Source organism: Alosa pseudoharengus, unplaced genomic scaffold, assembly GCF_046254945.1.
Source record: "Alosa pseudoharengus isolate Yale_2024_CS ecotype anadromous, Long Island Sound unplaced genomic scaffold, YU_APseudo_1.1 YU_APseudo_1.1_scf_1, whole genome shotgun sequence".
Classification (NCBI taxonomy): Eukaryota; Metazoa; Chordata; class Actinopteri; order Clupeiformes; family Clupeidae; genus Alosa; species Alosa pseudoharengus.
The window spans coordinates 41,336,798-41,362,837 of record NW_027468564.1 but is presented as its reverse complement, the minus strand read 5'-3'; the positions used below and the strand labels follow the sequence as shown (position 1 = coordinate 41,362,837).

The 26,040-nt window shown below is 39.7% G+C and overlaps 2 protein-coding genes and 1 long non-coding RNA gene across 3 annotated transcripts; all 3 read right to left on the bottom strand.

The window, feature by feature from the left end:
* Positions 1 to 564: 564 nt before the first annotated feature.
* On the bottom strand, positions 565 to 5,025 carry LOC143128156 (GTPase IMAP family member 8-like). The gene is made up of 6 exons (XM_076289832.1): positions 4,909 to 5,025; positions 2,537 to 3,451; positions 1,599 to 2,378; positions 1,288 to 1,404; positions 887 to 1,030; positions 565 to 718 (listed from the first exon to the last, which is right to left on the bottom strand). The coding sequence occupies exons 2-5, from the start codon at positions 3,105 to 3,107 to the stop codon at positions 903 to 905; spliced, it is 1,596 nt and encodes a 531-aa protein (XP_076145947.1). The 5' UTR covers positions 3,108 to 3,451; positions 4,909 to 5,025; the 3' UTR covers positions 565 to 718; positions 887 to 902.
* Positions 5,026 to 6,336: 1,311 nt separating this feature from the next.
* LOC143118952 (GTPase IMAP family member 8-like) lies at positions 6,337 to 18,262 on the bottom strand. The gene is made up of 5 exons (XM_076280141.1): positions 18,158 to 18,262; positions 12,919 to 13,596; positions 11,963 to 12,742; positions 11,361 to 11,504; positions 6,337 to 6,341 (listed from the first exon to the last, which is right to left on the bottom strand). The coding sequence occupies exons 1-5, from the start codon at positions 18,183 to 18,185 to the stop codon at positions 6,337 to 6,339; spliced, it is 1,635 nt and encodes a 544-aa protein (XP_076136256.1). The 5' UTR covers positions 18,186 to 18,262.
* Positions 18,263 to 19,664: 1,402 nt separating this feature from the next.
* On the bottom strand, positions 19,665 to 25,515 carry LOC143128248 (uncharacterized). Its single transcript, XR_012987920.1, has 3 exons — positions 25,204 to 25,515; positions 24,945 to 25,088; positions 19,665 to 20,521 (listed from the first exon to the last, which is right to left on the bottom strand). It is a non-coding gene; the product is annotated as an uncharacterized LOC143128248 (long non-coding RNA).
* Positions 25,516 to 26,040: the final 525 nt, after the last annotated feature.

Here is a 26,040-nt window from a genome sequence, read left to right as displayed (position 1 = left end):
AGCCTAGATATGTCTAACGTGCTTCGTAGTATACCCCACAGGTCAGACAGATAAGATCCAGCAGCAGGGTGTGGCATTCACAAACGTTATGATGGTGTTGGTAGAATGAGAAGGGGGCTCTCATAGTTGTACCTGCCATAGAGAGGGACAGTGATAGTGTAGTGGCTAAGGAACTTGGCTAGCATGTAGTAGCCCTTGTCACAAAATGGAATGCCACTGTTGTGCCCTTTAGCAAGGCACTTAACCCAGGGTTGCTCCAGGGAGACTGGCTGCTGCAATTGTTATCTGTAAGCTGCCTTGGATAAACTTGCCAGCAAAATGCACAAGTGAATAAGCAAATAAAGAGGAGAAGGCTCAATACACGATCCTGATCGGTGCCGTGCTGCTGAGTGTAAAGATGGAGTGGAGTTGTGGGCCTAGTTGCCTACCTCATCTTTTATAGATTGTTATAGCATTATCAATATTACATGGTTAATTGTTAGGAATAAATAACTACTGTTTTGGCTTTTCAATATCCCATGTTTAGCAGTAATGATAAGTGAGTTCAATATCTCTTACAACAAATACCAAAATTGCTATTTTTTATTTGGTTTGTTTGTTTTGTTTCTTTTCTCTAAGTCCTCATTCGACCCGCGTCCTGATGATGTACGATGAATCCACCTGATAAGCTTTCTGAATCAGCAGTTAAGGTCATGCACATCCGCTTCAGATGACTTATCTGTCAGATTTAAAACATACAGTACATGAATGAGTAATCAAAACAAGTCAAAATGTAAACATTTTACATTAAACAATTCATTCAATTGCAAAAACAATATTGCTTACTGAGCAATGTTGTTTCTAAAGGCAGTTGGTATGTAATTTTGATATGAACGTGTAGTCTTACCAGATTCCCTTCCATCTTACAACAGCGGCTGAAATCTCTCTGTGACGCCTACTTCTAGTCTCCCGCACTCCCTTTCAAACATCTCTCTTATTCTCTCCATCTGACCAGGGTGGATCTCAGTGGTCTGCTCTTGGTCTTGATATCCTGATTGGCCACATGGGTATATTACTGTCACAGTAAAATTGCCTTTATTTCAGCACTTATTTTGTGCCAGGACAGAACGTGATTGACATATTAGGGTACAACAGTACAGTGCCACAATAACATTGCAGACACTACTTGTTATATAGATAAACTGAATATTAATACCGAGTACTTTTTAATACAGAGATTATGACAGCAACAGAATACAAATGGTTAAGGATATAAAACGGAGGGGGAAATCAAATTAAAGTTAATACCTGTGGTGGCATTAAAAGGGCCGGACTCCTCGATGGAGGATTTCCGGAAGCTCAGTAGACTGGTCTCCTTTCCAGAATTGTTGGAAGTATTCTCAGAGGACGGCTTACTGTCATGAACTAGTTACATGAAGAGAGCTACATAGTTATAGTTTTAATGATAGTATTTAAAATGCTTATAAGATTATTAGAAAAAAAGTTACACTGAACAAGGTACACAGTAGAGTTCAGTTGTACCTTTAAGATAAACAAGAAAATTGTCTCTCACAATCAGGATTTAAGTTTAGTTAGCAGTGTCATTTAAGGCAACTCACAGTCTGTATAGAAGCTTATGCTCCCTCTCTGCTGTAGTCTGGTGTGTCTAGTTTGATTCCATATGTTTTTAATCTTATCTTTCATTGCTTCATCTGTCCTCTCCCACTCCAGATCCAGGCATTGTGCAGTCTGTTTCTGTATAGCCTCTGGTTCCTCAACAGCCTCTTGAGACACACTTTTCTCTGCTTTGCTCTCTGGGCTAAATAAGCTGTTACCTGCCACCATTTCCTCGACCTTCTTCAACAGCTCCAAGACTTGGTCTTCCTCATCACTCCAACTTAAGACATGATATCTGTTCCCACATTTCTCCACCAGCCACCGCAATGGTTCTCCTTCACTCTCAATGTGCTCCTCAATGCTTGTGTCTCCCAGCAGATCACCACACGTGAACAGCACTATAGTGTGTCTCCAGACGCGCTCACCAAACATCTTCATGTTGTCTTCAGTGATCCTCCTCTGTCTCTCATGAAATGTCGTGTCTACTGGAACGGCGAGGAGAATGACATGGGGATTTTTGGAATCGAGCGTCAGCCCTATTCGGATTTCAGTCTTCACCCACTCAGGCATGTATTGTGCAGGAAAGTACTTGTACCAGCCGGGGGTGTCCACGACCGAGATTTGCCTTCCACCCACAAGTCCAGACTTTCTCTCTGACCGTTCCGTTCTTCTCCTCTCTATAGCTTCTTTTAAGCCCAGAATGGTATTTCTGGCAAATGTTTTTCCAGAGAACAACCATCCAAACAGGAGAACCCGGAGTTCTGGCAATGAGTGTACCACACCTAATAGAATAAATAAATAAATAAATAAATAAATACTTTATTTATTTATTAAATAAATACTTAATTTATTGAACTGGCAGAGGATAAGATGAGAGCACAAGACAATTCCTTTATCCATTTAGTTAAATACGTAGCTCTTAAAACCATGCTATACTTACCATGCTCATTCATGATTTCCCTTTCACTGTTAACCCTCTGCTGCCTGGACATCCCTCTCTCCAGATCGGTTTTCCTCTTCTCTTCAGCACCCTGTGATGCCCTCTCATCAAACTCAAAATAGCGATCTCCATTCTTTGCTACGATATCATCAATCTTTCCCAGTAGCTGTGTGGTGTTGTGAAGACCTTCCCTACTGTCAAAATTGTGACACATATTCCCACATTTCTCCAGTAGCCATTTCAGAGCCTCTCCCCCATTCTCAATGAACTGCTCTATTCCTTCATCACCTAGTGCACCCCCTGTGGTGAACACTACAATGGTGTGCTCCCAAACGTTCTCCCCAAAGAGACCCAGATGTTCCTCGGCGGCTCTCCGGTACTTCTTAGTGAACGGGCCGTCAGTGCTAATCACCAGCATGAAGGCATGAGGTCCTGGTGCACACTCAGTCACACTCAGCGCGAGCTTCCGTTGGATAAACTCTGCCGTATCAATCAAAGGATAGTTCCTCCACCAGCCCGGGGTATCAACAAATATGAGCCTCCTGCCATCCACCTCCCCCTCTGTCTCCATACAGTTACAGAACGTGCTCTTCTCGCACACTTATACCCTTTCTGACCAAACAAGGTGCTTATTACAGATGTTTTCTCTTCTCACACACTTATACCCTTTCTGAACAAACAAGGTGCTTATTACAGATGTTTTCTCTTCTCACACACTTATACCCTTTCTGACCAAACAAGGTGCTTATTACAGATGTTTTCTCTTCTCACACACTTATACCCTTTCTGACCAAACAAGGTGCTTATTACAGATGTTTTCTCTTCTCACACACTTATACCCTTTCTGAACAAACAAGGTGCTTATTACAGATGTTTTCTCTGACCCATTTGCACCCAAAACCACCACTCGCCTCTCTGAAAGAAAGATGAACAAGAGGTTTCTTAATCATTTCACAATTAAAAATATATTGTAGAGGGTGCACATAATGACATATATGAATGATATCTAGCCAGTTCCAAATCTAGACTCCAAATCCAACAGCTTTGTTAACGGCTTCCTACTTCAGAGGCCTATTTGAAGGTATTTAAAATAGCTCTGCTACGTCCTATGTTGTTACATAGTCATTACTATGGACATAAGCACAGCAATTTTTTGGTGGAAAAAAATCCGTTTTGGAATATTGGCTTGTATGAGTTTGACAGTCAACTTGTATGGACCTCACCGGAACTAAACAGTTACGTGCACTGGCTGAATTAGCACAACGTTGTGCTTTTCTTTCAAATCTACTGCAGTCATATTCACTGTGTTCACTCGGAAGGAATCATTCCACATGGCTAGGCACTTGTAATGACATCTCAAACATGTTGTGGGCGACTCAAAGCTTTGGTCGCCGAGAGGCTGAGTAGGGGAGACTAACTTGCCCGACGCGCTGTCCAATAATTTCCAATATAGCTTCCAAGAAAGTTAAGTTCCTTTATTGTAGTAAAATCGGCATCTTGAAAATATCCACCACAGTTCAATGTCTATCAATTCATAAACGTCAATAAATCCAGAAGTAAAATCCACAAGTTTCATGTAGTCCACAACAGCAATAATTCCATTCAACAGGTTAAAATATCAAATGCGGTCAGCAAAAAGTAAGGCTTCCCCCATCACCCCCTCTCTGTTCATTCACAAAAACGCTTAGCAAGTGAGCAGGTGATGTTATGATTTTGCCGTTACTAACACCAATTACCATGAGTAACCACAGGTGCACAACACAGACATCATCTGACCCCAAAACATGTTAAGAGGCTAAAAGCATGTTTAAAGCCTGCCCCGTTTCAGCTGTCTGAGTGCAAACTTTAGGCCACACTGACTTTTGTTGTTTTTCTCGCTGACAGCGTTCAGTTACCACAAACCACAGAGCTACGTGTTGAAATCGACCGGAGTTCTCCTTTAAACGTGTGGCTCTGTAAGATTTGCTGATGTCTGCGTCTCTTTCTCAGAAAAGAACTGCATGAAACAGCTGACGTTGCATTGTGGTTTAATTGTCTAGCGTCTAAAGCCAGATTCAGGCAGTTTGATAACTCTGACTCAATCTAACCGTCAAAAGTGATTATAGGCTACATTTAAATGTAGTATTTAATAGTTTTTACTTTCTTTTTTTAATTAGGGGCTTCGCCCTTTTCATTTAATTCTCAATATTTTTTATGAACAGAAAATAAGTTTTGATTGCAAATCTAAATGACTAACTTTGATTTAGGACTTTAGGTTAATAGTCTCTCTCTAAGACTGAACACAAGATAAATGGCCAGTTGTCAAAATAATTTGATCAGTCTATATCTCCACAACATTTTTACTTGTTACTATTAGCAGTGAGTTTACTCACCATTCATGCCAGTTTGTTCAAGAGACATTTTCTCCTTGTCTTAATTAACCACCAAAATATATCACATTAACCTGGACCAAAATCCAGCAACTCACTCCTGCACGCTCATGTCAACAAGTTAGCGTTCCCCAGTATGTATGACAAAGAAGTGATTTGTCCTCTTCACATAGGGGGGATGAGACTCTGGTTTGAGCACTCCTTCTTTCTGATAGGTTACAAGTTAGTTTCCCAAAAAGTACCTTTTAAATGTCACACCTCAGCACTAGTCTGTGCATGTTAAACTGCTTGCAATTACACTTGAAGCATTTATTTTTAATTTCCAATAAACATATTTCATCCATGACAATCATTTCCTTTTCTGTCTTTTTCAGAATGGACATAACTATGAATGTTTCGGGGAAGACGTGAGGTAGGTCACTGGGTAAGCCTGTTGCAATCTTGAGAAGGTGGTCTATTTTGGTGTAAAAGTAGGTGTACAGACTAATAAAAGTAACTTTTGCTTCCTTAATGATGTCTATACTGTATGCCTTCATAACTTCATACACAACCCCCGCCCCACCACCCCCCACGTGTTGTGCTCCCCCTGAATCGTGGCTTGCATCACACATCACACCGCTGTACAGCACATCTGCATTAACAACAAATCAGAGCTACAGTAGGAAATCAAACAAAAAAGGACTCTAGCTGTCAATTATGATTTTATGTACAGTATATTTCAAGGGATCATATTCACAGTGTACTTGTGTTAAAACTTCAACAACATTAATAGATAGAAGATCAAATATTTCTAAATAAATAGTATTAGGCGGGGATCACACTGACCAGCGGCAAGCAGCAGGTTTCCTATTGTTCGGCAGCAGAACGGTGGCAGTGCTGGCACCTTGTGGACTGTCATACTTGATAATTTTGATACCACAGATGAATGAAAATCCAGTCAGGCAATAGTAGGAACAATCATTGTCAGAGCTTTATTTACAGTACAATGATGCGCATCAAAGGAGAGACTGCACGACTTCACCTAAAGATCCACCAACTGCTATAACTAGACAAGGAAAAATGTTAGGGTTTAAGTATCCTTCCAGGCTGACGGGAGATGGCGTTGGTCATCCCATTTTACGTGGACCACACTGAATCAGACTCTGATTAGTGCCAACAACAAAATACTCAAACCAATGAAGTAATGAACCAATGTTTTAACATAGACACAGGTGAACTCACTCACTCAATTATGTCAAATTAAGGCATGATAAGATACAAGATGACACAAAAGGCACAAATGAGGCCATCTAGAGGCAAAACAGGGATTGCACCCATGCAGACTAGTGACATACTGCAAAAACATAATATTCCCCCTTATCACCTTAAGACATAGTCACACAAAGACATACTCAGGGACGGTACAGGAACAAAATGACATTAACAGGCATGTCAGTCTGTGCAAAAACACACAACAGAAACATCAGGGTATAAGCTACTTATGGATATAAAATCAGTATGTCAGTATCAGTATATAATTTATATAAAAAGTGAATATTTTGAATTCCAAAACACTCATTCTGCATGGGTTACTGTTGAGAATAATACTTATTCAACAGTAAGTAAATGTACAGTATTATCCAATCAAGGAAAATTGGCCAAGGCCAGAAATGAATCACATATTTAAAGCATTAAAAATGTAATGTTGAAAAGAAAAATACCAATCAGAATCACAGGGACGGCATCACTGTATAATACAAGCACTTCACTCTCAGATTTACAACAAAGGCTTGCTGACTGTATTCTTTGATGTTCTACATATTAGATCGGTGGTTCCTTAGGTGGGGGGGCTGCGAGGGTCGGGGCTGAAAAGTTTGGGAACCCCTGTATTAGATATAGACATGCAGTATATATCATTGATCATCAAATTTCTCCTCATCCTCTCCAGTTCCATCATCCATAAACGAACCATGTCCCGATGAACCCTCAAACCATTTGACAACTTTTCTAATTGAGAGTTCTAGGTCATGCACATCAGCTTCAGATGACATACCTAAAGGGTTTAAGGAAGTATCAACAGGTAAAAACAATATTTTGGATTTCACAAAATTAATTTACCACTCACAGGACAGTTGCTTATGACTGCCAAGTGTGTAGTTTCTGTTAGTTCGCCTCTGAAGTTCGCCTACAAAAAGGAACCAAAGCTGCCATCGTTGCCCATATAAGGAGATCCGGGTGTTTATGGCAAGTTGCATTGCAACTTAGCTCTGGGGTAGCAAAAATCGGTTACACTTTACTTGACAGCATAGCAGTGGGATGTGGGGGTGCTGGGGGTGCGGTAGCACCCCCTGCAGGAAAGCACGCGTATGTATATGTCATAGGCTACCACTCACGATCAGAAAAAAAAGAAGCTCTCCGTCCCCCTATTATTCTATTATGCACTAAAGAATGTTACATTAGACCTGGGAGATCTAAACAAAAACTAAACAAATTAACAAAACAAACCTGAGGGAGATATCCTATGACGCTAGCTTTATGGTACGACAATATGCCATATTAACCCGTTTAATCCCAACGGTCACAATAGTGACCGTACAAAAAAATCTGGCTCTTGTGCCTTTAAAACTGTTACTGGATGAATTATCAATACATTTCTCCCAAAAATAGAAACCTGAAAGGGTCTCAGTTAAATATGTGCAGTGCCAAATGTGTACTGTAATTTCTCACATGGCCACAGCTGCTTATGTTTTGGTTGCACCCTGACCAGAAAATGTCCACCCAAAAGCTCCCAAACTAAAGCTTAGAAAAGTATGTTTATGTAAACATAGGACAAAGATTTTTGGTACACATCATCTTTAAGGTGTCTAGTATGGAGGGATGCAATTGAAATATATGAACTTTGTTCAGCGTTCTCATAGCATGAGTGAACATGATGACGGTCACAATTGTGACTGTTGGGAAACAACATAGTCCGATTTTAGGGATTTTCGCACATTTCATTGTTCAGTCATCTAATTTCCACTAAATTCCATTCAAAGATGATATGGGGACATTGTCCCAGGTCTGTTTTTTACTTTTAAATTTGTATCACATGGCATTTCTCAACATGGCCTCTAAAATTCTCTGTTATATTCTAAGTGTGCCAATTTTTACATAGAAAATCCATTATACCACACTATTATACAAAATTATTGTAATAGCTGGTTTTCTATGCTGTTCTTTATTTTAATTTCACTTTCAGTCACTTCCTGCACATACTGTATCAGATCTAACTGACTGCCCAGATTTTACACCTCAAAAACAGTAAATCATCATACTTATTGACTATTGTATTACATGTCACATATAAACAAGGTGGTGGGGGTATAATCAACTTGCCAGTCAGCCTGTTGAAGGCATATTGGCTGAATTTATGCAGAGACTTGCAGTAGATATGAACAACCTTACCAGAAAAATTATTCCCCACCCCTTTTCCCAACAATACCCCTCCACTTATGTAGGGCCTCTGCCACAGGGACCAGTCAGACGAACCAGAAGCAAAGCTTCATGTGATCAAAAATAAAGATCAAGTGTCTCAAGAATCTGCTCTCACACTATTTTGTATGTCAAAATTACAGAATGTTTCCTATTATGCATTTAGAACCTTACTTAATTCAGTGGTAAAATTAATCAAATTTAGCAATATAGTGGATATCACACCCCTCTGACACTAGATTAGACCAATAACTGAGGCCAGAGCAGGCTCCTAGCTCCTCAGGTTTATATGTGATGGGATCATGGAAAGGTGTCCTGTGTTCCCCAGGTCAAGCATTGTGTGTTTCCAGGGTCCTCCAGCTTTATAAAGCACATAATAGGTACCCGAATGAGCATAGGTCCCAGGATACACACTGGGAATATAGGGCCTTATGAAGATGGAAAGTTACTTAGTTGCATGCTGTGATGAAAATATGTTTAACAGCACTCACCAAACACACCTCTCCACTTGTGTGTTTGATGCCAGACAGGCTCATATGGTAATGCTGTTGTATATGCATTTAGAACCTTACTTAATCCAGTGGTAAAATTAATCAAATTTAGCAATATAGTGGACATCACACCCCTCTGACACTAGATTAGACCAATAACTGAGGTCAGAGCAGGCTCCTATGCTCCTCAGGTGTATATGTGATGGGATCATGGACAGGTGTCCTGTGTTCCCCAGGTCAAGCATTGTATGTTTCCAGGGTCCTCCAGCTTTATAAAGCACATAATAGGTACCCGAATGAGCATAGGTTCCAGGATACATAGGACACTGGGAACATAGGGCCTTATGAATAAAAGGCCTTTGGATCATAGGGACCAGGTAACATAGGTTCACTTCATTTAGTGAACTTAACAATACCACTGACCAAAGGAGACCAATGGAAAGGCAATTAATGGCATTGGAAGTATGGCAGTAGACTTGCAGGACAATCTGTTGTGTAATTAATTAATGAATTAAATAATGAATTATACAATTAAATAATACAATAATAAACAAATAAACAAACAGACAACTAACATCACTTTTTGTAACATTTGTGGTTGCTGTTGTATTGTAGGGTGGTGTTGTTTCCACTATAGTCATAATAGTGTGATATAATGCCTTTCCTATGATCGGCACACTTATAATATAATAGAGAATTGCAGAGGCAATGTTGAGTATTGTATTGTGATACAAAATTAAAAGTAAAGAACAGACCTGGGACAATGTCCCCTTATCATCTCTGACTGGAATTTATTGAAAATTAGATGATTGCACAATGAAATGTGTGAAAATCCCTAAAATCGGACTATGTTTTTCCCAACGGTCACAATAGTGACCAAGCATAAAAGACTCCTTTTCACCCACTTTTTCAGGAAAATTTGAAAAAATAGTAATTGATTACTTCAAAGGGTTACTCAAGACACATGATTTTGATATATTCAAGTCTGGGAAAAATTTGGGATTAAACGGGTTAAGTAGCTGAATATTACCGTGAGTTTCCCAAAGGAGCTGAACACGGGCCGCCTCAATCTTCAGCTTAAAATTATGCATAGTGTTATCGGGGAGTCTCGGTGCACCACGGTGAAAGGTGGCATGGATATTGAGTAAGCTCCATCCACAAACAAGAGCTCTCTTCAGCGAGGTAGATGAATTTATTCATCTGTGTCTTTGCGTGCCTGTTTCAGTGGCCTCCTCAGAGCGTTCTTTCTCTTCTTTTTGAAAGTGTAGGTTAAAGGCTACACTGTCCGTTTATGATGTCAGCATTTGTTGTACTAGGCTATATTTGTGATATGTGGATCAATTTAAATTAGGCTAGCCTATGAATATTGCGTTGTGTAGGCCTATGTTATGCATATGTTTTGAGTCAATGTGTTCTGTCTAATATGCTGTGCGGTCGATAACGATAGGGTCTTTAGCCTGTTTTGACACCCATGTCAGAAGCGTCAATAATTATTACGTTTTATTAATGTTGGTGTTCAACAGTTTTATATTTCACGTGTTCACCGTCGATTTCGGTGCAAGGCTACAGCAACTTTGTTACCTTACTAGTGTAGCGTCAGATAGCAGACAGTTAGCCTACTTTGTTTGCGTTAGTATCAATCTGTGGTTTGCGACATTTTGTCGCAATTTTTCTGTAGTGTAGCCATAATGTTCTTGACAGTGATGTATGCCTGTGCTGTGTGTCATGCAATGCCAGTATGCTGTTGTCCATTAACAGAGAAAGGCGTTTAAATAAAATACAATAACCCCCCCCCCCCCCCCCCCCACTACAGCACCCCCAACCAAAACTCACTTCCCACGGCCCTGCTTGACAGTGTCGACATAAGAGTGCCATGACACTGTCATGAACATGTCATAAACGAGTCATAAACGTTTATGACATAACGCTTCTGTTATTAAGTGACATTCGGTTTTTGTCATAACAAGTTAGGGTTAGGATTAGGGTTAGGTTTCATATGTCATGACAGTGTCATGTGTTCATGACAGTGTCATGTCACTCTTATGTCGATACTGTCAAGTAAAGTGTTACCCAAAAATCTAAATGTGTCGTCTTAACATACTGAAGATCACAGTATCCACTAGAAGGCAGAGGACAAAAGTGTGTAGAGCAAAACTGCATTTACAATATCTTCATCCCTGCAAGGTGCGATAATTCAAAATCTCCATGTTATTTTCCCATAGGAAAAATCTCAAGATACCAGATCTCATTATATGGGCAAAGATGGTAGCTTTTTTGTAGGTGAACTTCAGAGGTCTATTGGAATGCTTGATTTAGTGTTAGCATGTTTGTCATCATCTTGGGATGCCTATAGCATGTGACATGGTGAACAGGTAAGGATGGCTTAAATTTCCCAGAAAGCAAAATTGAGGTGAGTGATGGCTGTCAATCTCTCCTTTTAAACTTTAGAAACATAATTTACAAGTAGTGTGACCTTTACTATGACATTTCTGGACAAATAAGCAGTCTCACCTGATTGCTTTAGATCTGATAACATATTCTGAAATCTCTCTGTGATTCCAATTTCCCGTCGGCTCCACTCCTTCTCCAGCATCTCTGTTAAGCGCTCCAACTGAACAGCATTTATCTCACAAGGGTGCTCTTGGTCTTCATGCCCTGGTTGGTCACATGGGTGAGTATATACAGTAGCATCACATCAGAACATACAGTACATTTGAAATGAAGGCAGAACATACAGTATTAACACATTATTTTAAAGATGATCCTATACCTGTGGTAGCCTTCGTAATGCCAGATTCCTTGATGGAAGTCTTAGCCTCAGAGAGGATTGGTGGACTGATACCCTTTCCGGAATTTTCCAGAGTCTTCTCAGACGACGGATCATTGTTCCCAACTAATTTTAGAGAGAATTCTGTTAACAGTATCTATTTTGTTGCTTGTAATGCTTATACCGGTAATAATGTCACAACAAATCAAGAATGTTGGCTTGGAAGAATGGTAACAGAATAGGAACTTCTTTAACAGAAAGTAATTAAGTAACAGTAATTAAGTAGGAGTTACATTTTCCCACTTTCCATTCCAAGGGAAGAAAAACAGCAAAACAAAAAACTCACAGTCTATGTAAGCATTCTTACTCCCTTTCAGGTTTGTTGTAGGCCTAGTTTGACTGCATATTTTATCAATCTTCTTCTGCACAGCTGTATCCTTTCTCCGCCATTCCAAATCCAAGAAATCAACCAGCTTTCTCTTTTCTTCCTGTAGCTCCTCAGTCATGTCTTTGCCCACACTTCTCTGGGCTTCTGTGACCTCCAGGCAAAATAAGCTGTTACGTGTCACCATTTCCTCTATCTTCTTCAGTAGCTCTATGACTTCATCTTCTTTATCATTCCAACTTATAACGTGATATCTGTTCCCACACTTCTCTACAAGCCACTCAAGATGTTCTCCTTCACACTCAATGTGCTCCTCAATACTCGTCTCTCCCAGCAGGTCTCCACATGTGAACAGTACCATGGTGTGTCTCCAGACATTATCACCAAACACCCTCATGTTGTCTTCTGTGATTTTTTTCTGCTCTGTAGAAAATGCTGTGTCCACAGGAACTGCCAGAAGAATGGCATGGGGAGCTTTGGAATCAAGGATCAGCCCTCTCTGCAATTCTTTCTTCACCCATTCTGGAGTGCATTTAGCAGGTAAGTACTTCCACCAGCCAGGGGTGTCCACCACAGAGACTCGTCTTCCAGCAAATTCTCCAGATGTTCTCAAAGATCGATAAGTTCTACTTCTCTGAACATCATCTCCTTGGCCAATAATGGTCTTGCTTGCTGATGTTTTTCCAGAGAACAACCACCCTAGCAGATAAATCCTTAGTTCTGGTAGTGAGGGTATAACCCCTGAATGAATGTGGAAAATGAGACTTTAGTAATATATTTTATAAAACTAATGGTGTTATAGCTTTGAATTTATAGATTTTATTTGGTGAATTTAAGTAAAATATATAAGAATAAGATAAAGTCATAAGACATGTTTTTCTCCATGTAGCTTTGTTTCTTATGATGTAGCCACTCACCATATCTATGTAGTATTTCTCTTTGGTCCTGAACCTTCTGCCGTCTCTGCTGTGCTCTCTCCCTGTAGGTGTTCCTCTTCTCTTCAACTTCCCTCAATATTTTCTCATCAAGCTCAAAGTTGCTGTTCTTACTCTTGGCTAGAATATCAATTTGTTTCAGTATCTTGCCTACTTCATTACAGCCTTCTGTACTGTCAATGTTAAACATGTGACACCTGTTCCCACATTTCCCTACCAGCCACTTCAGAGCCTCCCCCTCACTCTCAATGTGCTGCTCTATGGTTGTACCCTTGAGATATTCTCCTTTGGCGAACACCACTATGGTGTGCTCCCAGATGTTCTCCCCAAAGAGCCCTAAGTGCTCCTCCACAGACCTCCTGTTCTTCTCAGTAAATGGGGCATCGCTGCCAATGACCAAAATGAAAGCGTGAGGTCCTGGTGGACACTTGTACACACTCAGTAAAAGGTCCTGCTTGATAAACCCTGCTGTCTCAGTCAACAGATTATTCCTCCACCAGCCCGAGGTGTCAATGAAGATAAATTTAATGCCGTCGACCTCACTGTCTCCCTTCTCACAAGCTGCTCCTTTTAAAAACTCAAACTCTGCCTGACCACGCAAAGAGGTTATCACAGACGTCTTGCCAGACTGATTTGCACCCAATATGACCACTCGCAGCTCTGGAATAAAAAAATATATACAAATTCGTTGAGATTGAAGAGGACAAAATAATTTTGTGTTGCATTTGTTGTATTCTGCAATTCTATATTTGTAAATAAGCATAAATGTAAAGATACTAAACTTTTGAAACTTTGCTTTTGTTGCCTAACTGAGAGTCCATTGAAATGACTTTCAGTTCTGATCAGGTTAGAATTATGTGGGGAAAACACACAAACATACAATATCCACAATTCACAAACTAATGCCATGTGATGTTCTTTAATTACTATGCCCTCACCACACACACACACACACACACACACACACACGTTAAGGTGAAAAAAATGCTGTGGTCTCCTCACATGATAAGAGGTTTTTTGAATCACATGTTAGTCCTGTGACAGACATCAAAATACATGTATGCTCTTCTCACATCCTCAAATTATCAAGTAGCCTAGTTATCTGTATCTGATTTTGAATCACCTGTTAATTGACGGTTTAAGCCTATTAGATTTTCACACTTTTCACTTTTCATTGAACAAATATTTCCAATCAACATGAAAATCATCCAATCATCATGATGGCTGTTTAAACAACATAGATATTTAAAATGATAAAGAAAATTACTGTATAAAGAAGGTTTTAATTATTAGCAGTGAGTTCACTTACCATTCTACGGAGCCCTAGAGGGGTCATTGCAAGGTATTTTTTGGTATATATCCAGAAAGCGTGGGCTCATTTTACTAAATTGTGCTCTCAATTTAGTAAATCTTGCTCACGATTTAGTAAAACGTGCACACAATTTAGTAAATTGTGCACACGATTAAGTAAATTGTGCGCTCATTTTACTAAATTGTGCTCTCATTTTAATTGTTGTAAATTGAGCGCACAATTTAATAAAAACGTGCGCACAATTTTCTATATTGTGCGCACGTTTTACTAAATTGAGAGCACAAAATAAATAATACACAAAAAATATATTGCAATGACACCTCCTGGGCTCCGTACAATTCAGGCCAGGTTGTTCTAGAGACATTTTCTCCTTAGTTTAACTACCAAAATATATCAAATTAATAACCAGGACCAAAGTCCAACAACTCACTCTAACGTGTATGTGCAAGTCAGCTCACCCTATTATAACAAAATGGAGAAATGTGCTATTTTCACATATTGGGATGGCACCACTCTGGTTTAAGTAGGCCTACTTCTTCTTTTTCTGGTCACGAGGTAGTCTCCCCAAAAGTACAAAAACATGTTTTTCCACCCTGTAAATGTCACATTCAGCACTGGTTTTTGCTAGTTAACCTTCAAAATGTATCACATTTTATTAACCAGGGCCCACTTCCCCGATAACGACGGAGACACGCTCTTAAGAGGGTTTTCTACGATTCATCTTACGATCGTTCGTTTGGTTTTTCCGACTGTTTCCCGAACATGCTCGTAGCGTGAACGCGCGTGCACTGCTCTTAAGATGCTCTTAAGGGGAGCTGTCCACGTTAATAGTTCTGAAATATCCTCTGATTTGACGGTGATGTCAGGTGACTGCACGTCACAGCTATAGGCCTACCATTTAAACTTCGGATCTACACATTAATTCACATCAATACGAAAATAGAAACACTTTGACATCTGCATGTAAGCATCCCAAGTAGGTTATATACCACACAGAGACATAAATAATTGTAATTATTTTAAGATTAGATTGTTGCACCATGCAATAATTTTTTGCGGTGTCACTTAAGAACACGTTTGAAGATAAGAAAGAAGTCAAGTAAGAAAGAGAGGAAATGTGTAGGCTTAGATTTTGATGCAGTAGGCTACAGACCACATGTTGCTTTCTCTTTTACCTCATAGGCCTAATAAAATATTTACTTAGCAAAGATAATGTCAAACTATTCTGGCAACGTCTCGTTTCATAACTTGATTGCATTTTTGTCCGCTTTTCATCACATTATTATGACCATTAAATGTAGGTTATTTTGCACGCTAAAATCTGATTCATCACAGGTAAACACAATAAAGAATGGGAACGTAAGTTGGATTATGTATTCTAAGTTGTAATTCCTCTGTATGTCCTGTTGGTGACCTCAGTGAAAAGTACTGTTAAGACGCTCTTAGCCGGTAACGAGTACTCTGGAGCACTCGTAGATCTACGAGTATTTTCACGACACTCTTAAGCTACGATGGTTTCGGGAAACAGTCGGCAAATCTTAAGACGTTCGTAAGAGGGACTTTACGACGCTCTTAGGCTTAAGATGCTTTCGGGGAAGTGGGCCAGGGCCACCAACAGGACATACAGAGGAATTACAACTTAGAATACATACTCCAATTTACGTTCCCATTCTTTATTGTGTTTACCTGTGATGAATCAGATTTTAGCGTGCAAAATAGCCTACATTTAATGGTCATAATAATGTGATGAAAAGCGGACAAAAATGCAATCAAGTTATGAAACGAGACGTTAGTTTGACATTATCTTTGCTAAGTGAATATTTTATTAGGCCTATGAGGTAAAAAGCAGAGAAAGCAACATGTGGTTTAGTCTGTAGCCTACTGCATCAAAATCTAAGCCTACACATTTCCTCTCTTTCTTACTCGACTTCTTTCTTATCTTCAAACGTGTTCTTAAGTGGCACCGCGAAAAAATATTGCATTGTGCAACAATCTAATCTTAAAATAATTATTTATGTCTCTGTGTGGTATATAACCTACTTGGGATGCTTACATGCAGATGTCAAAGTGTTTCTATTTTCGTATTGATGTGAATTAATGTGTAGATCCGAAGTTTAAATGGTAGGCCTATAGCGGTGACGTGCAGTCACCTGACATCACTGTCAAATCAGAGGATATTTCAGAACTATTAACGTGGACAGCTCCCCTTAAGAGCATCTTAAGAGCAGTGCACGCGCGTTCACGCCACGAGCATGTTCGGGAAACAGTCGGAAAAACCAAACGAACGATCGTAAGATGAATCGTAGAAAACCCTCTTAAGAGCGTGTCTCCGTCGTTATCGGGGAAGTGGGCCCGGGGCCAAAATCCAATGACTCACTCCTGACTGTTAGCATGTTATTAAACGTGGCAGCTTTGTAACAAAATCAAAGCAGAAGTCCTCAACAGGGGCAGAAGGGTGGCACTGTGGTTTACTCACGAGTTAGCACAGACAAAGGGCATGTTTTTTTTTTACATTTTAAAGATCACACATAAGCAGTATTAATAAAGATATTAATATTCTAAAATATTAAGCTCTAGACTCACCAAAATATAAACTGCATTGGATACCTTTAACATTTTTTAATTATTTTACAGACAAAGTAGGCCTATAGCCTACTTAAAGAGTTAAGGTGTTGTGCTGCTAGACTGCGCAGGCTTTGGATACACCGAGAGCGTAGAAAGTTTCAAAGCGAGAGGAGCGGAAGACAGAGACGGTGAGCGGCCCAATGCGAACGTCATTTCTGTGCTCTCAATCATAATTGTTACAGGTTTATTCAGAGCAAGATTATTTGTCACCCCTCAATTTCTGTATTTACGCTCTGGATTCCTGAATCTGCGCTCGTTTTCATTCTTTATGCCCTTGCATAATTAAGGCAGCTAACTGACGTCATAAATTTGCATTTACTTCCACCAGCCAGGGGTGTCCACCACAGAGACTCGTCTTCCAGCAACTTCTCCAGATGTTCTCAAAGATCGATAAGTTAGGCCTAAGAGGCCTATTCGAAGGTATTTAAAATGGCTCTGCTACGTCCTATCTATGTTGATACATAGTCATTACTATGGACATAATCACGGCAATTCGTGACCATCGTTTTTTTGGTGGAAAAAAAAACGTTTTGGAATATTGGCTTGTATAAGTTTGACAGTCGAGACGTCACCAGAACTAAACAGAGGTACGTGCACTGGCTGTATTTTTATGCATTTCTTTCACATCTACTGCAGTCATATTCACTGTGTTCACTCAGAAGGAATCCGTCCACATGGCTAGGCACTTGTAATGACATCTCGAACATATTAAGAGGCTAAATGCACGTTTAAAGCCTGCCCCGTTTCAGCCGCCTGGGTGCGAACTCGGCCACACTGTAGGTCACACTGATTTTTGTTGCTTGTCTCGCTACTGACAGCACTCAGTGACCACAAACCACAGAGCTACGTGTTGAAATCGACCGGAGTTCTCCTTTAAACGTGTGGCTCTGTAAGACTTGCTGATGTCTGCGTCTCTTTCTCAGAACAGAACTGCATGAAACAGCTGACGTTGCATTGTGGTTTAATTGTCTAGCGTCTTAAGCCAGATTCAGGCAGTTTGATAACTCTGACTCAATCTAACATTTAAAAGTGATTATACATTTAAATGTAGTATATCATAGTTTTTACTTTCTTTTAAATTAGGGGCTTCACCCTTTTCATTTAATTCTTAATAATTTTCATAAACACAAAAAAATTCTAAATTACTAACTTTGATTTAGGACTTTAGGTTAATAGTCTCTCTAAGACTGAACACAAGATAAATGGACAGTTATCAAAATAATTTGATCAGTCCATATCTCCACAACATTTTTGCTTGTTACTATTAGCAGTAAGTTTACTTACCATTCATGCCAGTTTGTTCTAGAGACATTTTCTCCTTGTCTTAATTAACCACCAAAATATATCACATTAACCTGGACCAAAATCCAGCAGCTCACTCCTGCACGCTCATGTCAACAAGTTAGCGTTCCCCAGTATGTATGACAAAGAAGTGATTTGTCCTCTTCACATAGGGGGGATGAGACTCTGGTTTGAGCACTCCTTCTTTCTGTTAGGTCACAAGTTAGTTTCCCAAAAAGTACCTTTTAAATGTCACACCTCAGCACTAGTCTGTGCTAGTTAAACTGCTTGCAATTACACTTGAAGCATTTATTTTTAATTTCCAATAAACATATTTCATCCATGACAATCATTTCCTTTTCTGTCTTTTTCAGAATGGACATAACTATGAATGTTTCGGGGAAGACGTGAGGTAGGTCACTGCAGTCTGTTGCAATCTTAGAAGGTGGTCGGTCTATTTGGGTAGGCTTTCTCATTTGTACTGGCAGAACAAGTGTAAAAGCAGGTGTACAGACTAATAAAAGTCACTTTTGCTCCCTAATGATGTCTGCTCTCATAACTTCATATACAACCACACCGCCCCCAAGTGTTGTGTGTGTCATACTTGATGGTCATTTTGATACCACAGATGAATGAAGACCCAGTCAGGCAATAGTAGGGACAATCATTATCAGAGCTTTATTTACAATGATGCGCATCAAAGGAGAGACAGCACGACTTCACCTAAAGATCCACCAGCTGCTCTAACTATACAAGGAAACATGTTAGGGTTTAAGTGTCCTTCTAGGCTGACGGGAGATGGCATTGGTCATCCCATTTTACGTGGACCACACTGAATCAGACTCTGATTAGTGCCAACATGGCAATCTGGAGTAGCTACTGACACAGTGTCACATGGTTATGCTAACCCCAGGCCTTGACACAGTGTCACATGGTTATGCTAACCCCAGGCCTTGACACAGTGTCACATGGTTATGCTAACCCCAGGCCTTCAACCCGGGTCTCCGAAGCCTGAGACTGGGACCAACCCCCTATAGGCCACCCTCAAGAGCAAAAAACCCAGGACCAAACATGCAGAGGTTTCAGTGTGTCTTTTACTCAGACAAAATTCAAAGTCTAAAAAGGTAATCAACAATCCATCAAAAAGTTAATTTACTAATACGATATAAGGCAGTCTGACAAAATCCATTCTTCTAGCACATAACCCACAAAAATAAGGCAGCTCTTCAAAGTCCAAAAGACAAGCAAAAATGATTGAACAAGAACAAATAAAGCATTCTTCGTAAACCAACAGCACACTTACATGTAGGAGGGGTAAGATGAGCCATGCCCTGTTTCTAGGAAACGGTAAACAAATTTAATTATGTAACAGCATTCTAAGGTGGAGGGGACCCTTTGCTAACATCTGTGGAGAAGGGCAGGAAATCAAAAGTCCAAAGCAGGAAATCAAAAGTATTTTTAAAAATACTTAAACCAATAAAGTAATGAACCAATGTTTTAACATAGACACAGGTAAACTCACTCACTCAATTACGTCAAATTAAGGCATGATAAGATACAAGATGACACAAAAGGCACAAATGAGGCCATCTAGTGGCAAAAGACAGTTATTACAATGTAAGTACAAAGTAGTCCACAGGGGCTGACACACAGGGATTGCACCCATGCAGACTGGTGACATACTGCAAAAACATAATATTCCCCCTTATCACCTTAAGACATAGTCACACAAAGACATACTCAGGGACGGTACAGGAACAAAATGACATTAACAGGCATGTCAGTCTGTGCAAAAACACACAACAGAAACATCAGGGTATAAGCTCCTTATGGATATAAAATCAGTATGTCAGTATCAGTATATAATTTAAAGTGAATGTTTTAAATTCTCATTCTGCATGGGTTACTGTTGGGAATAATACTTATTCAACAGTAAGTAAATGTACAGTATTATCCAATCAAGGAAAATTGGCCAAGGCCAGAAATGAATCACATATTTAAAGCATTAAAAATGTAATGTTGAAAAGAAAAATACCAATCAGAATCACAGGGACGGCATCACTGTATAATACAAGCACTTCACTCTCAGATTTACAACAAAGGCTTGCTGACTGTATTCTTTGATGTTCTACATATTAGATCGGTGGTTCCTTAGGTGGGGGGGCTGCGAGGGTCGGGGCTGAAAAGTTTGGGAACCCCTGTATTAGATATAGACATGCAGTATATATCATTGATCATCAAATTTCTCCTCATCCTCTCCAGTTCCATCATCCATAAACGAACCATGTCCCGATGAACCCTCAAACCATTTGACAACTTTTCTAATTGAGAGTTCCAGGTCATGCACATCAGCTTCAGATGACATACCTAAAGGGTTTAAGGAAGTATCAACAGGTAAAAACAATATTTTGGATTTCACAAAATTAATTTACCACTCACAGGACAGTTGCTTATGACTGCCAAGTGTGTAGTTTCTGTTAGTTCGCCTCTGAAGTTCGCCTACAAAAAGGAACCAAAGCTGCCATCGTTGCCCATATAAGGAGATCCGGGTGTTTATGGCAAGTTGCATTGCAACTTAGCTCTGGGGTAGCAAAAATCGGTTACACTTTACTTGACAGCATAGCAGTGGGATGTGGGGGTGCTGGGGGTGCGGTAGCACCCCCTGCAGGAAAGCACGCGTATGTATATGTCATAGGCTACCACTCACGATCAGAAAAAAAAGAAGCTCTCCGTCCCCCTATTATTCTATTATGCACTAAAGAATGTTACATTAGACCTGGGAGATCTAAACAAAAACTAAACAAATTAACAAAACAAACCTGAGGGAGATATCCTATGACGCTAGCTTTATGGTACGACAATATGCCATATTAACCCGTTTAATCCCAACGGTCACAATAGTGACCGTACAAAAAAATCTGGCTCTTGTGCCTTTAAAACTGTTACTGGATGAATTATCAATACATTTCTCCCAAAAATAGAAACCTGAAAGGGTCTCAGTTAAATATGTGCAGTGCCAAATGTGTACTGTAATTTCTCACATGGCCACAGCTGCTTATGTTTTGGTTGCACCCTGACCAGAAAATGTCCACCCAAAAGCTCCCAAACTAAAGCTTAGAAAAGTATGTTTATGTAAACATAGGACAAAGATTTTTGGTACACATCATCTTTAAGGTGTCTAGTATGGAGGGATGCAATTGAAATATATGAACTTTGTTCAGCGTTCTCATAGCATGAGTGAACATGATGACGGTCACAATTGTGACTGTTGGGAAACAACATAGTCCGATTTTAGGGATTTTCGCACATTTCATTGTTCAGTCATCTAATTTCCACTAAATTCCATTCAAAGATGATATGGGGACATTGTCCCAGGTCTGTTTTTTACTTTTAAATTTGTATCACATGGCATTTCTCAACATGGCCTCTAAAATTCTCTGTTATATTCTAAGTGTGCCAATTTTTACATAGAAAATCCATTATACCACACTATTATACAAAATTATTGTAATAGCTGGTTTTCTATGCTGTTCTTTATTTTAATTTCACTTTCAGTCACTTCCTGCACATACTGTATCAGATCTAACTGACTGCCCAGATTTTACACCTCAAAAACAGTAAATCATCATACTTATTGACTATTGTATTACATGTCACATATAAACAAGGTGGTGGGGGTATAATCAACTTGCCAGTCAGCCTGTTGAAGGCATATTGGCTGAATTTATGCAGAGACTTGCAGTAGATATGAACAACCTTACCAGAAAAATTATTCCCCACCCCTTTTCCCAACAATACCCCTCCACTTATGTAGGGCCTCTGCCACAGGGACCAGTCAGACGAACCAGAAGCAAAGCTTCATGTGATCAAAAATAAAGATCAAGTGTCTCAAGAATCTGCTCTCACACTATTTTGTATGTCAAAATTACAGAATGTTTCCTATTATGCATTTAGAACCTTACTTAATTCAGTGGTAAAATTAATCAAATTTAGCAATATAGTGGATATCACACCCCTCTGACACTAGATTAGACCAATAACTGAGGCCAGAGCAGGCTCCTAGCTCCTCAGGTTTATATGTGATGGGATCATGGAAAGGTGTCCTGTGTTCCCCAGGTCAAGCATTGTGTGTTTCCAGGGTCCTCCAGCTTTATAAAGCACATAATAGGTACCCGAATGAGCATAGGTCCCAGGATACACACTGGGAATATAGGGCCTTATGAAGATGGAAAGTTACTTAGTTGCATGCTGTGATGAAAATATGTTTAACAGCACTCACCAAACACACCTCTCCACTTGTGTGTTTGATGCCAGACAGGCTCATATGGTAATGCTGTTGTATATGCATTTAGAACCTTACTTAATCCAGTGGTAAAATTAATCAAATTTAGCAATATAGTGGACATCACACCCCTCTGACACTAGATTAGACCAATAACTGAGGTCAGAGCAGGCTCCTATGCTCCTCAGGTGTATATGTGATGGGATCATGGACAGGTGTCCTGTGTTCCCCAGGTCAAGCATTGTATGTTTCCAGGGTCCTCCAGCTTTATAAAGCACATAATAGGTACCCGAATGAGCATAGGTTCCAGGATACATAGGACACTGGGAACATAGGGCCTTATGAATAAAAGGCCTTTGGATCATAGGGACCAGGTAACATAGGTTCACTTCATTTAGTGAACTTAACAATACCACTGACCAAAGGAGACCAATGGAAAGGCAATTAATGGCATTGGAAGTATGGCAGTAGACTTGCAGGACAATCTGTTGTGTAATTAATTAATGAATTAAATAATGAATTATACAATTAAATAATACAATAATAAACAAATAAACAAACAGACAACTAACATCACTTTTTGTAACATTTGTGGTTGCTGTTGTATTGTAGGGTGGTGTTGTTTCCACTATAGTCATAATAGTGTGATATAATGCCTTTCCTATGATCGGCACACTTATAATATAATAGAGAATTGCAGAGGCAATGTTGAGTATTGTATTGTGATACAAAATTAAAAGTAAAGAACAGACCTGGGACAATGTCCCCTTATCATCTCTGACTGGAATTTATTGAAAATTAGATGATTGCACAATGAAATGTGTGAAAATCCCTAAAATCGGACTATGTTTTTCCCAACGGTCACAATAGTGACCAAGCATAAAAGACTCCTTTTCACCCACTTTTTCAGGAAAATTTGAAAAAATAGTAATTGATTACTTCAAAGGGTTACTCAAGACACATGATTTTGATATATTCAAGTCTGGGAAAAATTTGGGATTAAACGGGTTAAGTAGCTGAATATTACCGTGAGTTTCCCAAAGGAGCTGAACACGGGCCGCCTCAATCTTCAGCTTAAAATTATGCATAGTGTTATCGGGGAGTCTCGGTGCACCACGGTGAAAGGTGGCATGGATATTGAGTAAGCTCCATCCACAAACAAGAGCTCTCTTCAGCGAGGTAGATGAATTTATTCATCTGTGTCTTTGCGTGCCTGTTTCAGTGGCCTCCTCAGAGCGTTCTTTCTCTTCTTTTTGAAAGTGTAGGTTAAAGGCTACACTGTCCGTTTATGATGTCAGCATTTGTTGTACTAGGCTATATTTGTGATATGTGGATCAATTTAAATTAGGCTAGCCTATGAATATTGCGTTGTGTAGGCCTATGTTATGCATATGTTTTGAGTCAATGTGTTCTGTCTAATATGCTGTGCGGTCGATAACGATAGGGTCTTTAGCCTGTTTTGACACCCATGTCAGAAGCGTCAATAATTATTACGTTTTATTAATGTTGGTGTTCAACAGTTTTATATTTCACGTGTTCACCGTCGATTTCGGTGCAAGGCTACAGCAACTTTGTTACCTTACTAGTGTAGCGTCAGATAGCAGACAGTTAGCCTACTTTGTTTGCGTTAGTATCAATCTGTGGTTTGCGACATTTTGTCGCAATTTTTCTGTAGTGTAGCCATAATGTTCTTGACAGTGATGTATGCCTGTGCTGTGTGTCATGCAATGCCAGTATGCTGTTGTCCATTAACAGAGAAAGGCGTTTAAATAAAATACAATAACCCCCCCCCCCCCCCCCCCCACTACAGCACCCCCAACCAAAACTCACTTCCCACGGCCCTGCTTGACAGTGTCGACATAAGAGTGCCATGACACTGTCATGAACATGTCATAAACAAGTCATAAACGTTTATGACATAACGCTTCTGTTATTAAGTGACATTCGGTTTTTGTCATAACAAGTTAGGGTTAGGATTAGGGTTAGGTTTCATATGTCATGACAGTGTCATGTGTTCATGACAGTGTCATGTCACTCTTATGTCGATACTGTCAAGTAAAGTGTTACCCAAAAATCTAAATGTGTCGTTTTAACATACTGAAGATCACAGTATCCACTAGAAGGCAGAGGACAAAAGTGTGTAGAGCAAAACTGCATTTACAATATCTTCATCCCTGCAAGGTGCGATAATTCAAAATCTCCATGTTATTTTCCCATAGGAAAAATCTCAAGATACCAGATCTCATTATATGGGCAAAGATGGTAGCTTTTTTGTAGGTGAACTTCAGAGGTCTATTGGAATGCTTGATTTAGTGTTAGCATGTTTGTCATCATCTTGGGATGCCTATAGCATGTGACATGGTGAACAGGTAAGGATGGCTTAAATTTCCCAGAAAGCAAAATTGAGGTGAGTGATGGCTGTCAATCTCTCCTTTTAAACTTTAGAAACATAATTTACAAGTAGTGTGACCTTTACTATGACATTTCTGGACAAATAAGCAGTCTCACCTGATTGCTTTAGATCTGATAACATATTCTGAAATCTCTCTGTGATTCCAATTTCCCGTCGGCTCCACTCCTTCTCCAGCATCTCTGTTAAGCGCTCCAACTGAACAGCATTTATCTCACAAGGGTGCTCTTGGTCTTCATGCCCTGGTTGGTCACATGGGTGAGTATATACAGTAGCATCACATCAGAACATACAGTACATTTGAAATGAAGGCAGAACATACAGTATTAACACATTATTTTAAAGATGATCCTATACCTGTGGTAGCCTTCGTAATGCCAGATTCCTTGATGGAAGTCTTAGCCTCAGAGAGGATTGGTGGACTGATACCCTTTCCGGAATTTTCCAGAGTCTTCTCAGACGACGGATCATTGTTCCCAACTAATTTTAGAGAGAATTCTGTTAACAGTATCTATTTTGTTGCTTGTAATGCTTATACCGGTAATAATGTCACAACAAATCAAGAATGTTGGCTTGGAAGAATGGTAACAGAATAGGAACTTCTTTAACAGAAAGTAATTAAGTAACAGTAATTAAGTAGGAGTTACATTTTCCCACTTTCCATTCCAAGGGAAGAAAAACAGCAAAACAAAAAACTCACAGTCTATGTAAGCATTCTTACTCCCTTTCAGGTTTGATGTAGGCCTAGTTTGACTGCATATTTTATCAATCTTCTTCTGCACAGCTTTCTCCGCCATTCCAAATCCAAGAAATCAACCAGCTTTCTCTTTTCTTCCTGTAGCTCCTCAGTGATGTCTTTGCCCACACTTCTCTGGGCTTCTGTGACCTCCAGGCAAAATAAGCTGTTACGTGTCACCATTTCCTCTATCTTCTTCAGTAGCTCTATGACTTCATCTTCTTTATCATTCCAACTTATAACGTGATATCTGTTCCCACACTTCTCTACAAGCCACTCAAGATGTTCTCCTTCACACTCAATGTGCTCCTCAATACTCGTCTCTCCCAGCAGGTCTCCACATGTGAACAGTACCATGGTGTGTCTCCAGACATCATCACCAAACACCCTCATGTTGTCTTCTGTGATTTTTTTCTGCTCTGTAGAAAATGCTGTGTCCACAGGAACTGCCAGAAGAA

Bases quoted from the DNA above. Each gene is read 5' to 3' on its own strand.
- LOC143118952 (XM_076280141.1), bottom strand. From the start codon at position 18,185: ATGTCTCTAGAACAAACTGGCATGAATG. The intron at 12,743-12,918 runs GTGAGTGGCTAC...ACATTCATTCAG, and splicing joins AGAAATACTACATAGATATG to GGGTTATACCCTCACTACCA. The intron at 11,505-11,962 runs GTGAGTTTTTTG...GTGACCAACCAG, and splicing joins TAAGAATGCTTACATAGACT to GGCATGAAGACCAAGAGCAC.
- LOC143128156 (XM_076289832.1), bottom strand. From the start codon at position 3,107: ATGGAGACAGAGGGGGAGGTGGATGGCAGGAGGCTCATATTTGTTGAT. The intron at 1,405-1,598 runs GTGAGTTGCCTT...TCATGTAACTAG, and splicing joins CATAAGCTTCTATACAGACT to TTCATGACAGTAAGCCGTCC. The intron at 1,031-1,287 runs GTATTAACTTTA...GTGGCCAATCAG, and splicing joins CCCTTTTAATGCCACCACAG to GATATCAAGACCAAGAGCAG.